General features: G+C 39.4%; 1 protein-coding gene across 1 annotated transcript in view; it reads left to right on the forward strand.

Moving 5' to 3' along the window:
• Nucleotides 1-14,708, forward strand: part of LOC150094826 (succinate--CoA ligase [ADP-forming] subunit beta, mitochondrial-like) — a 169,085-nt gene that overhangs the window by 30,904 nt on the left and 123,473 nt on the right. The window contains exon 3 of the mRNA XM_090411583.1: nucleotides 912-1,011. Within this exon, the coding sequence (XP_090267709.1) occupies nucleotides 912-1,011 (100 nt within the window). The remainder of the gene's footprint in view (nucleotides 1-911; nucleotides 1,012-14,708) is intronic.

Consider the following 14,708-nt stretch of genomic DNA (forward strand, 5'->3'; position numbering starts at 1 on the left):
ACTGATAATAAAGAAATATGAAGGTGGACGAAGCTTATCTGGTATAGTACGTAAACTTGGCTTGTGGTATCAACAGTAAATACCATAGTTAAGGATGCTTTGTGTATAAAAAGAACATGTTAAAGGAACAGCCAGCATGAAGACAACCAATAATAACAAAAAAACATGAAGGCGCACTAACAGAGATGGAAAAATTGCTTACAATATGGATGTAAGACCAGGTCTAGAAATGTGTTCCTTTGAGCCTTATGACAATACAGGCTAAGGCAAAAGGTTTATTTGAGGACATTAAGAGAAACTATCCCAAAGGAACACAGCCATTTGCTGCAAGCAAAAACAATGCCAGGATACAAAGCATTGAAAAACAGAATACCACTTTTGTTTGGTAAAAGCACATCCAGAACATGGAAGTTGAAACCACTACTCCAAAAACCATGAGTTATGAGATAATGTGCAGTGACAATTTCCTGTTAATATATTTTCTTATCAGCAAATATATTAATTAAAGTGTGGTCAGATTGTAAAACATATTTGGTTCACTGTTTGAAAATTGTCCACCTTGATACAGTGTAAAATATATGTATCGTTCATGTATTTATTACAGGATGTTTATAATTTTTTTTTACTATTTAATATTTCTGCATTGCATTATATGTTTATTTTTTGCATATGTGTTTGACATGACAGTCTTTTATGAAAGGTTGGAGCAAGTGAGGAGAGGAATCCGACTTACATAAATTTCGACTTCTGTAAGGAGTTGCAGAATGGTCTACTTACATATGTCGAGGAGTGTCTGTATATAAACTATATTAACTTGTGATAGCTAATTGTAAAGAACTAATTGTGCTTTTAGAAATGATAAAATTAATGTATTGCTGTTCATATATTCACTTTAATTTATTTGATTTTAGGAAGCACAGATTGTGTAATAAAAGCACAAGTATTGGCTGGTGGAAGGGGTAAGGGCACTTTTGACAGTGGTCTCAAGGGAGGAGTGAAAACAGCTTACTCGTAAGTCAATTGAAATTTATTTTCTTGTTATTTTATGAGAAAGGCTGGAATAACTTATATGTGGCCATGACTGTGAAATTTTTGCAGATTCATTTCTAAACTTTTGAAAAAGCAAATTTTATTTTTTACAGTATTTCTTTGTGAAGTAGAGGTATAAAAAAAAAAAAAAATCTTACATTTCAACAATTTATGCTTGTCTACTTGTACCTATTCACATCCACAGAAATATTGGATGTGAATAGGTACATCCAACTTAGCTACAAAAAAATAGTGTTTGCAAAAAATCTAATTTCACGATTTTACCCACCCATTCAGTATTCCAGTCCTTTTATCCTAGTTTGCTAATTCAAATATTTATCTGCTGGCACATTTTTGATTTTATGTTCCTTTTTCTTTTGCAGAATTTTATCATTGTATGCTTTTCAGTTTATCCTTTTCCAATTATTAATATTTCTTTTAACTATCAATTCCTAATTCTCCTTTGAACAAGAGTGTTTTATACTTCAAGACCCAATCATCTCATTAACCATCTTCCTCTCAACACTGTCATTCATGCTGTACTCTTCGATTCACTACAGAGAGTAATTATAGTAAATTCTGTATTTACCTATCTAACTATTACTATTATTATTACTATTATTACGGGCAACTCCAGGAAGTCATTGGACTCATCGAGGGAGGCCCCAAATCATATTCATCACAACTATTTGACATTCATACAGTATCTATCATACCTCGCCTTAAACTCATTCACTGTCACAGCATCCACCACAGACTCAGGGAGCGCATTCCACTCATTCACTACTCTAAAAGTAAAGAACCCAGCTCTAACACCTTTACTAACCACACTTTTGCCCAGTTTCCATGGATGTCCCCTAGTCCTCCCACAACCAGCTCTGTTCTCAAAAATATCTTCTGAATTAATTTTATAGAAACCCTTCAGTAATTTGAATGTCTCAATCATATCTCCCCTCCTCCGCCTATCAACCAATTTTTGCAACCCACAAATCCTCAACCTGTTCTCATACGGTTCATTCCACAGACCTGCTATCATCTTGGTCACTCGCCTCTGGATCCCCTCCACCTCCTCCCCATCAAGAAGAAACCTAGGTGACCAAATCTGAGCACAGTAGTCTAGATGGGATCTTATCAAGGCTCGATACAGAGGAACAATAACCTGCTTGTCTCTGCTTGTCATCGTATTCTTCAGCAACCAAGTGATTTGATGAGCTGTTTTGGTCACTTTTGCAATGTGTCTCCTAAATTTCAATTCCTTATCTACCAACACTCCTAAATCTCGTGCCTCATCAATTTCCTGGAGCACGGTTCCACCAATGCAGTAAACTGCCGCCAATCTTTTCACCCCAAAATGCATAACCTTACATTTTGCCACATTAAACTGACATCCATTCTCCTTAGCCCAGACCTCCAATCTATCCAAATCATCCTGCAAAATTTTGACGTCATCTGCATTCACTATTGCCCTACCCAACTTCGCATCATCCGCAAACAAATGAACTGTTCCTCTCAGATCATTTCCTATATCATTTATGAACAAATTAAACAGCAGTGGTCCAAGAACAGATCCTTGTGGCACACCACTAGTCACAGGCCGTCTTGTGGACTCTACTCCCGAGTAAACCACTCTCTGATATCTCTCCGTCAACCACCCTCCTATCCATCTCACCAACCCTATGTCCATTCCCATATGCTGCAATTTACTGATTAGAATTCCATGTGGAATCCTGTCAAAGGCCTTGGCAAGGTCCAGTAGAATCACCGTAAACCCATTACCCTTATCCAGTTCAGCCGTCACTGTGTTATAATACGTGAGCAAGTTACTGAGGCATGACCTACCCTTCACAAAACCATGCTGTCCCCGATACAGTATCCCATTTTCTTCTATCCAATCTTGTATTTTCCTCTTGACTATTTTCTCTAAAACCTTGACAATGATTCCTGATATGCTAATCGGTCGGTAATTTACTACAGCAGTCTTGGAACCACCTTTATGCAGTGGAACTATTTTCCCCTCTTTCCACCCGCTCGGGACTAACCCAGACCCGAGACTCAAATTAAACAAAATGGTCAAGGGTACTGACAATTCTTTAGCTGCTTCTCGTACAACACGAGCTGGTATACCATCCAATCCCACAGATGTATTGACATTGAGGTGATGCAATAGACTACTCACCTCCACTTCATTAACCACAATTCCCGTATAATATACTGGTTTATTCGTTTCTGCAATGTCACCACCTGGATGATATACTTTTGCAAAGTGCTCACTCAGTAACTCAACTATCTCAACTGATTCATCCCCCCCCCCCCCACCCCCCCCCCCCCCCACCCCCCCCCCCCCCCACCCCCCCCCCCCCCCACCCCCCCCCCCCCCCACCCCCCCCCCCCCCCACCCCCCCCCCCCCCCACCCCCCCCCCCCCCCACCCCCCCCCCCCCCCACCCCCCCCCCCCCCCACCCCCCCCCCCCCCCACCCCCCCCCCCCCCCACCCCCCCCCCCCCCCACCCCCCCCCCCCCCCACCCCCCCCCCCCCCCACCCCCCCCCCCCCCCACCCCCCCCCCCCCCCACCCCCCCCCCCCCCCACCCCCCCCCCCCCCCACCCCCCCCCCCCCCCACCCCCCCCCCCCCCCACCCCCCCCCCCCCCCACCCCCCCCCCCCCCCACCCCCCCCCCCCCCCACCCCCCCCCCCCCCCACCCCCCCCCCCCCCCACCCCCCCCCCCCCCCACCCCCCCCCCCCCCCACCCCCCCCCCCCCCCACCCCCCCCCCCCCCCACCCCCCCCCCCCCCCACCCCCAGGTGATAACATCTGAGAATTTGTCCTTATCGAAGGTTGTCGTTTTGCCTCCAGTTGGACAAAGTTATTATTCGGTATTATCTTGGAAGGTTTGTTTGGTTATGTTGAATCCTTGATTAAGAATGGGTATTTGTGGAATTATGAATCAGATTTTCTAAAGTTTAGAAAATAACTTAGAGTGATGCATAAGAAATAATTCAAGAGTATTTAAAGGTGGTAATATCTGACTGCATTCCTAGGGTGAGAAGAATTAAAAAAAGGTTGCAATTAAATGTATAAGTAGTACCATCAATTCAAGATGCAGAATACAAAATCACTTTATGAAATGAAACCAGCTAAACATTCCAAAGTGAATCTTTTTTTGCTACATAGCAAGTAGAAGGAAAAATGATTGTGGAAAACTATCTTTGAATTCTGCTGGTATGATGGTAACAGAGTCTGAAGAAATTGTTGAATTACTGAGTGATTATTTTGTGAAGGTTTATCATCAGGATGAAGATACAAGTAGTATCTGATGAGACAGGTGTGGATATAATCTTTGAAGTTGACAAACTTCAAAGATTATATCCACAAGTGCTTGGGATACTCAAAAATCGCAGTGTGAATTCTTCAACAGTATTAGATAAGATTTTGGCCTATGTGTTGTGCGAATGTTCAAGTGCTTTGGCCTTACCCTTGACTAGGGTTTTTAATTTAAGTCTCAGCTCAAGTAGAGTCCCTAGAGCATGGAAGGAAGGTATGATAATTCCACTGCATAAAGATGTCCAACACAAAGGTTGAAAATTACAGACCTGTTACTATCTCCAGAGTAATGGTTAAAGTTTTGGAAAAGTTAATGAAATTCAAGAATTCAAGATTGGGTGGATAATAATTTGATTTTTTTAGAGGTCAGCATGGCTTTGTTAAGAGAGTGGGTCTTGCTTTAGCAATTTATTTTGCTTCTATAATAAAGTAATGCTAGAGTTGGATAAAGGTAATGCTTGCACAGTGATATTGTTGGAGTTTGCAAAAGCATTTGACAAAATCCTGTACTATAAATTAAAGATGCCAAGAAATTATATTTTTGGTTTAATACTTTATCCAAGTGTAAGGAAACAGAGTTTAAGCCTGAAGTAATTTCAGGACTGGGCAACTTGTATATAGAGACTAATAGCTTTACATCACTTGCCTTAGTATCCCATAATGCAAAATACTTCCAAATACCCAAACCACTTTCCAAAGGGGGGGGGGGGAATAACTTCCAACATCTACCTCTAATCCAGAGTATTTCAGTAATAAGGTGTGATGACACCTTTTGGTTACTCATATATGGAAATATGACTTCTGAATTACTTCAACCTTGGTATCACTTCTGGGTCTGGTATCTCAATAAAGGTTGAAATACCATAATGCATAACATCTGAGATACATGTCCATTAGGATATGTGCCAAGAATATAATTTCTTGGCATCTTTAATTTATAGTATAACCAAGTGGAAAAACATCCAACAGAATCCTGCACTCTAATCTTAAATAAACTAAAGCAAATGAGAATGGATACTGGAATGGCGAGATAGATAAGTGGGTGGTTGTCAGACTGGCATCATAGAGTAGTGTATAGTAGAGCAGAGTCAAAGATTAGAATAGTGACCAGTGGTATGCCACAAGGCTCTTTTCTTGGTCCATTGTTGTTTAATTTGTATATTAATGATATTGGAGATAATTTGAAGATATCCAGTTGTTTGTTGATGAGATTAAATTGAGAAGAACTATAGTACATGAAAGCAATGTATTCCTATCAGAACCCCAACTGGCAACCTGAACAATCATTCATTGTTCAGGTTGCCAATCATTCTCCACCTCAACTGCCTAAATTGCACATTACACCATTCTTTCCACCATAAGGGCAGCTTGTGCATTCATCAGAACCGACATGCCATGCCAGAGATTGTGAAACCCCACTGTTTGACACAAAATTTCCCTACCAAATCAGCCTGCCCTTTTCATATGTTCTCTCTCTATTGCACTCCAAACTCCATTAACCACTCTATCCCGTTCAACTATCTCTCTCTAAAGCTTGACATTCTGCAGCCAAAATATCCCAATAGTGAGGTCATCCTTCTTGGGGAGTATCCACAACTTATATTGGCTTCCCTTCTTGAGTTTCACCGATCAAGCAGGCAGGGATGCCAGGGTGTTTGCCATCAGCAGTAATCTATTACAGATAATTAGTCTCCCTACCAGAATACCTAATAACCCCTCCAATTTGCCAACACACTTGACCTCTTCCTGACAAGCTCTCCCTTCCAGGTATACTGTGGATGTCAGTTCTCTTGGTAACTTGGATCACAATCTCATATATGTCTCTTTTTCTACAGAACAGCCTTCACCCACCAGTTCACAGATTTATGTCCTTTAGCACTATAAAGGTGCCAAATTTGATGACCTCCTTGACTTCTATTCCTCCTTCCCATGGTCCGATTACTGCTTCAGTTCTTCTGATCCAAGCATTTGCTCAGACTGAATAACAGAAATTATCCACACAGGAATGAAGACTTTAACCCCTTATTCCACTCCAAATTCTCAGCCACCATCCAGCCTTAGTTCTCAAAAAAGTGTGCCAGTGCAGTATAAGAAAAAAATGTCTGCATACCACGAATGGTTCAAGACCAAAACTCTAGCTGTTTACTCTTAGTGGAGTGGATGTCAGCCCATGTCATTAACACAGGAATTGGAAGAAAAAAGTGATGCCAGTAAGCCAGCCTTGTCTTGAGGTAACTACGGTACCATCTGGATGTGAGAGTGGTGGAAACCCGAGTGTGCAGAAGTTGCACCCAATGGCCTTGGAAGTTTGCAGCATTTGGTCCTTTCAAAGTCTGATTTGTACTTTGTGATGATTCTTTTACTTCTGTTTACTCTGCCTATACTGCAGCTCACAACAGAAGTAAAAGAATCATCACCCAGTCCAAATCAGACTTTGAAAGGAATAAATGCTGCACACTTCCAAGGCCATTGGGTGCAACTTCTGCACACTCGGGTTTCCACCACTCTCACATCCAGATGGTACTGTAGTTACCTCAACTAAAGACAAGGCTGGCTTATTGGCATCAATCTTTTCTTCCAATTCCTGTGTTAATGACATGAGCTGACCTGACCTCCACTCCACCAAGAATGGTTCTCTCCATGTTACCCATAGTCTTCCGCCAAAAGTAAATCCAAGGAATCCTTAATAACCTGAACACAAACAAGACATCTGGTCCTGATGATATCCCACCTATTGTGTTAAAAAAATTGTGACCTACAACTAACACCTATTCTGTATCACCTCTTCGCTTTATCCTATTCAACTAGCATCTACCTTACAGCATAGAAACAAGCCCACATCCAGCCTGGGAACCTTAGTCTAGAGGCTAAATGTGGTATACATTTCCAAGCCATTTCAGATTTCCAATGTGCAGAGTGGTGATGTCTTACCAGGTGGTAATGATTTTCATCATTCATTGTAAGACTGCATAAAAACATTCACAAAACCCTTGACTGCTCTTGATCCCAGTCTGCACACATTTATTTTTCTATACTTGTAGATCTTGTGGCCTCTTATGCAGAAGTAATATTAAAATAATAATAATAATAAAATCATGCCACACAGCTGGATTTGAAACAATAAATAAAGCAGAGATACTCATCCAACCAGTCTGGTAATAATGGTGAAAGTTATGGATTTATTTATTTGTATTAATATGAATGTTATATAGCAGCACTTTGCCATTCATGAAGATTAGGTTTCTTTAAACACTCTACGATGAATAAATATGAAGCTCATGTGACCATAAAAAAATGGGCTTTGTCAGAATTAAGAAATTTAACACCATTTATTTTTCCATACAATTTTTTTATTTGTACATCATATTTACCTATCATCACAGTGTTTTTCAGGAATATAACCACAGTTCAAATTGGTGAGAACTCATCGGAATCTTTAGATTCTAACCCATTTGAATCTGTTTTTAGGATTTAAAAGTATCTAGAGAAAAAAAATATCAAATTAAAGACACTTGAAAGGACTTAAATACAGACAGATCCTGAGATATGTAAATTCGAGAAAAATAAATCCATACTTACGTAAGAAATTTCCAAGATAACATTCAAAACATGAACTATTTTGCAAACATACTGCAATCAATCTAGAGATGAAATTACTGATAATAAAGAAATATGAAGGTGGACGAAGCTTATCTGGTATAGTACGTAAACTTGGCTTGTGGTATCAACAGTAAATACCATAGTTAAGGATGCTTTGTGTATAAAAAGAACATGTTAAAGGAACAGCCAGCATGAAGACAACCAATAATAACAAAAAAACATGAAGGCGCACTAACAGAGATGGAAAAATTGCTTACAATATGGATGTAAGACCAGGTCTAGAAATGTGTTCCTTTGAGCCTTATGACAATACAGGCTAAGGCAAAAGGTTTATTTGAGGACATTAAGAGAAACTATCCCAAAGGAACACAGCCATTTGCTGCAAGCAAAAACAATGCCAGGATACAAAGCATTGAAAAACAGAATACCACTTTTGTTTGGTAAAAGCACATCCAGAACATGGAAGTTGAAACCACTACTCCAAAAACCATGAGTTATGAGATAATGTGCAGTGACAATTTCCTGTTAATATATTTTCTTATCAGCAAATATATTAATTAAAGTGTGGTCAGATTGTAAAACATATTTGGTTCACTGTTTGAAAATTGTCCACCTTGATACAGTGTAAAATATATGTATCGTTCATGTATTTATTACAGGATGTTTATAATTTTTTTTTACTATTTAATATTTCTGCATTGCATTATATGTTTATTTTTTGCATATGTGTTTGACATGACAGTCTTTTATGAAAGGTTGGAGCAAGTGAGGAGAGGAATCCGACTTACATAAATTTCGACTTCTGTAAGGAGTTGCAGAATGGTCTACTTACATATGTCGAGGAGTGTCTGTATATAAACTATATTAACTTGTGATAGCTAATTGTAAAGAACTAATTGTGCTTTTAGAAATGATAAAATTAATGTATTGCTGTTCATATATTCACTTTAATTTATTTGATTTTAGGAAGCACAGATTGTGTAATAAAAGCACAAGTATTGGCTGGTGGAAGGGGTAAGGGCACTTTTGACAGTGGTCTCAAGGGAGGAGTGAAAACAGCTTACTCGTAAGTCAATTGAAATTTATTTTCTTGTTATTTTATGAGAAAGGCTGGAATAACTTATATGTGGCCATGACTGTGAAATTTTTGCAGATTCATTTCTAAACTTTTGAAAAAGCAAATTTTATTTTTTACAGTATTTCTTTGTGAAGTAGAGGTATAAAAAAAAAAAAAAATCTTACATTTCAACAATTTATGCTTGTCTACTTGTACCTATTCACATCCACAGAAATATTGGATGTGAATAGGTACATCCAACTTAGCTACAAAAAAATAGTGTTTGCAAAAAATCTAATTTCACGATTTTACCCACCCATTCAGTATTCCAGTCCTTTTATCCTAGTTTGCTAATTCAAATATTTATCTGCTGGCACATTTTTGATTTTATGTTCCTTTTTCTTTTGCAGAATTTTATCATTGTATGCTTTTCAGTTTATCCTTTTCCAATTATTAATATTTCTTTTAACTATCAATTCCTAATTCTCCTTTGAACAAGAGTGTTTTATACTTCAAGACCCAATCATCTCATTAACCATCTTCCTCTCAACACTGTCATTCATGCTGTACTCTTCGATTCACTACAGAGAGTAATTATAGTAAATTCTGTATTTACCTATCTAACTATTACTATTATTATTACTATTATTACGGGCAACTCCAGGAAGTCATTGGACTCATCGAGGGAGGCCCCAAATCATATTCATCACAACTATTTGACATTCATACAGTATCTATCATACCTCGCCTTAAACTCATTCACTGTCACAGCATCCACCACAGACTCAGGGAGCGCATTCCACTCATTCACTACTCTAAAAGTAAAGAACCCAGCTCTAACACCTTTACTAACCACACTTTTGCCCAGTTTCCATGGATGTCCCCTAGTCCTCCCACAACCAGCTCTGTTCTCAAAAATATCTTCTGAATTAATTTTATAGAAACCCTTCAGTAATTTGAATGTCTCAATCATATCTCCCCTCCTCCGCCTATCAACCAATTTTTGCAACCCACAAATCCTCAACCTGTTCTCATACGGTTCATTCCACAGACCTGCTATCATCTTGGTCACTCGCCTCTGGATCCCCTCCACCTCCTCCCCATCAAGAAGAAACCTAGGTGACCAAATCTGAGCACAGTAGTCTAGATGGGATCTTATCAAGGCTCGATACAGAGGAACAATAACCTGCTTGTCTCTGCTTGTCATCGTATTCTTCAGCAACCAAGTGATTTGATGAGCTGTTTTGGTCACTTTTGCAATGTGTCTCCTAAATTTCAATTCCTTATCTACCAACACTCCTAAATCTCGTGCCTCATCAATTTCCTGGAGCACGGTTCCACCAATGCAGTAAACTGCCGCCAATCTTTTCACCCCAAAATGCATAACCTTACATTTTGCCACATTAAACTGACATCCATTCTCCTTAGCCCAGACCTCCAATCTATCCAAATCATCCTGCAAAATTTTGACGTCATCTGCATTCACTATTGCCCTACCCAACTTCGCATCATCCGCAAACAAATGAACTGTTCCTCTCAGATCATTTCCTATATCATTTATGAACAAATTAAACAGCAGTGGTCCAAGAACAGATCCTTGTGGCACACCACTAGTCACAGGCCGTCTTGTGGACTCTACTCCCGAGTAAACCACTCTCTGATATCTCTCCGTCAACCACCCTCCTATCCATCTCACCAACCCTATGTCCATTCCCATATGCTGCAATTTACTGATTAGAATTCCATGTGGAATCCTGTCAAAGGCCTTGGCAAGGTCCAGTAGAATCACCGTAAACCCATTACCCTTATCCAGTTCAGCCGTCACTGTGTTATAATACGTGAGCAAGTTACTGAGGCATGACCTACCCTTCACAAAACCATGCTGTCCCCGATACAGTATCCCATTTTCTTCTATCCAATCTTGTATTTTCCTCTTGACTATTTTCTCTAAAACCTTGACAATGATTCCTGATATGCTAATCGGTCGGTAATTTACTACAGCAGTCTTGGAACCACCTTTATGCAGTGGAACTATTTTCCCCTCTTTCCACCCGCTCGGGACTAACCCAGACCCGAGACTCAAATTAAACAAAATGGTCAAGGGTACTGACAATTCTTTAGCTGCTTCTCGTACAACACGAGCTGGTATACCATCCAATCCCACAGATGTATTGACATTGAGGTGATGCAATAGACTACTCACCTCCACTTCATTAACCACAATTCCCGTATAATATACTGGTTTATTCGTTTCTGCAATGTCACCACCTGGATGATATACTTTTGCAAAGTGCTCACTCAGTAACTCAACTATCTCAACTGATTCAGTTACCTCTCTACCATCGGCATTCTTTAAAATCAATCTGCCATGTACATTTTTCCTTTTACTTGCTACATATCTAAAAAACTGTTTAGGATTCTCTTTAGCCTGCATGGCCAATGTTCTTTCGTAATCCTTTTTTGCTTTTCTTACTACACTCGTCACCCTTCTGGCCTGTGCTTTATACCGTTCATGTGCCTGCCGGTCACCCTTCTCCTTAAATTCCCTCCATAGTTGTTTCTTTTTTTGCAACTCAAGCTTAATGGTGTTATTCATCCATTTAACCCCTACTTGATTTATTATTCGGACTCTAGGTATACAGTCAGCCATTGCTTCATGCAAGCACTTCTTAACTACCTCCCATGCACTATCAACTTCTAGTCCTTGCAGTTGTACATGCCATGGCACTGAACCAATCAAACTCCTAAGCTTGTCATACTTTCCAGCCCGATAATTCCACATGTACCCTGTGTTAATTGAAAATTCTACACCTTTAGCCACCTCCCAAGTTAAGACCCTATGATCACTCTCACCGATTGGTGGCAATGTGGTCATATTTGTTACAGCCAAATCCTCAGATGTAATTACTAGGTCAAGCACTCTCTGACCCCTAGTATTTTCCATTACATGCTGTCGCAGATAGTTATCCCTTAATAACCGCATAAAATCCAGTTCCTTCCTCCCGTGTGTCCTCTCCTCACTCCAATCAATGCGACCATAGTTGAAATCTCCCATAATAATCACCCTCCTTCCACCCATTTCTTCTATTTGCTTGTGCATACTGTCACCACCATCTTTTCCATCACCTGGTCTATAGCAGCACCCAATTGTATATTTAGTTCTGCTAGCCACAATCTCACACCAAATGGCCTCAAATGTGCTCTTTTCTCTATCCTGCAATTCAACTTCTATTCTCCTTGGCTGGAGCTCATCAGCTATCATCAACAATACTCCTCCCCCCATTTTATTCTCTCTGTCATTCCTGAACACACTATACCCATCACATTCAATCCCACTAGTTATATCATCTACAGTCAGCCATGTTTCACTAATACCTATAACCTGTGGTCTGGAAGTGCCAACCATGGCCAAAAACTCTTCCTTCTTGTTCCTAATACTCCTAGTATTAGTGTACATGAATTTAAGACCCCCATTTGCCCCAACCCTACCTTGATGCCTTATATTAACTATCCCACTCAGATTTGTTGTCCTTATTTGCTCTGGCATATTATATTCATTCTTACATTCAACTGCCTCCATAAGGACTGTATCTCTACTCCCCCCCCCCTAACAAATCTAGTTTCCCAGAATTTGCACATCCACTACATTTAGCAACACTTTCTCAAGTCTTCTTACACCGTAACCATTCAAATGCAAGCCATCCATCTTATATAGATCCTTTCGCCCATCAAACTCATTCCACACATCCACAAATTCCACACCACTCGTCATACATAACCCATGCATAAAGTCATTTGCAATTATAGCCCTCCTTTTAAACATTTCACTGTCATACCGTGGCAAAAGACTAATCATTCTAACTCTCTCACTCTTTTCTTTTGCTACCTCAAACAATTCATTCAGGTCTTCTATCATTTCCATTTTATCTCCTTTCAAATCATTCGTACCTGCCACAACAATCATTTCTTTCACCCTTTCCTTTTGCTCTCTAATAGACGCAGTTACGTCCTTTATGGTCGCACCAGGTTGGTACGATTTTGTCAAATCCTCTACTAACACACCTCGTACTAACGAGTCTCCATACAGCACTCTATCCTTCATTTTGTTCATGTTCACATTCATACGTCTATTTTTCCTGTCATACCTTTTATTATTGGTTGGTTCATTCAGTCTACTTTTGTTCATGCACTCTAGCTGCTGTTTTGCTCTTTCTATCGCACTATTCAACAACGCGATCTCACTCAATGCATCTATCTCATCTTTTTTGTTCTCTGAGAAACCATTTATACTATCATTCACACTTTCTACATTCACACTCTCACAATTTTCATGTACAACCTTGCCGTTTCTTGTCATATCCCTGTTTTCTTCATTCTGAAGGTTGACAAAAATATCACACTCACGATCCGAAATACACTTCAATTCCGCATTCTCCCTACATTTTCTACACACATTCAATCCTTTATTATCATCTAACCACACTCCGACCGCACTCCGCAAAGCGTACATTTCACAGCTAGTACACTGACTCATTTCTTTTATGCTACCGTTCTTTGATAACGATGGCGAACCTTCATTACTGGCCGCCATTTTCCTTCGCACAGGTGCCATACTATCTGTGACGTGTTTTGTCAAATTATACCCTAATCTTTAATAATTATTCAATTAATAAATAAGAGGATAAAAAGTACAAACATCTGAACATTTAAGTACTAAATATAATTAAATAAAATGAAATATAACTAAATACAGTAACTTAGCTTCGTTTTGTCTTCCACCGTTACGCGTTCGATTCCGACGGTACCAAAATATATTATATCGCGACAGCAACTAACTTCCAAAAAACAACCACTGAAGTACACTCGTATTCAGAGAAACAATTTAGCACTCAAAAACGTAGAAAAATGGGGAAAAAAGCGGACTATTCACCGATTAAAAATCACTTTCTTCTGCACAGCTCAAATTCACTGCCACGTGCTACGGCGACGCTAGCGCCACACTCCTACTATCACCACCACTTTGCTGTAGTATTTGTGTACATAAATTAATTCATTCTATTTGCAAATTGCAAAAATTATATGAAACATTGCAACAATTCAATAAAATTGTTATGTTTGATCCATTTCTTTTGCATTCTGTTTTCAGAATAGCAATTCAGACAACCAACCAATATTTTTAAAACTACACTTTTGGCTTACGATCAACTATTTTCACCAATTAAAGAAATTACTTTGATGATATTTGACATACTTCTTCAAAACCTATTGTTTTATTTGAGTTTTTGGATTGGGCTCTTAGCCAGTAAGTTCACAACATTATTTCAAAGTTTACTTTATGTTACCCAAGTCATCTGACATTGACAAGAACCAGTATACCAATACCATACCAAGTAACATATTTTACTACTGTGCTTCATAGTTTCAGACCTTGAGTCCTATTGACTAGGATATTGATAGGTTATTACTGAAGTTTGATCAGAATAATGAGTGGCAAGATTCATCATGTCAGAGGATGTCAAGACATTATATCCAGAATCCAGCATTTGCTGGCATGGCTGTTGCAGTTGTCAGTGTGTTAAGTGATCATGAACTTATGGATCACATCTTGTACATGAAATCCCTTTTAATGTAACAGGTTGCATATGTCATACATACGTATATGTACTGGCTTCTTGGTCTTTTTGCTTTTGGTAGTATCTC

Source organism: Typopeltis vanoorti, chromosome 21 (assembly GCF_054136105.1).
Source record: "Typopeltis vanoorti isolate ZY-2024b chromosome 21, IOZ_Tvanoo_1.0, whole genome shotgun sequence".
Classification (NCBI taxonomy): domain Eukaryota; kingdom Metazoa; phylum Arthropoda; class Arachnida; order Uropygi; family Thelyphonidae; genus Typopeltis; species Typopeltis vanoorti.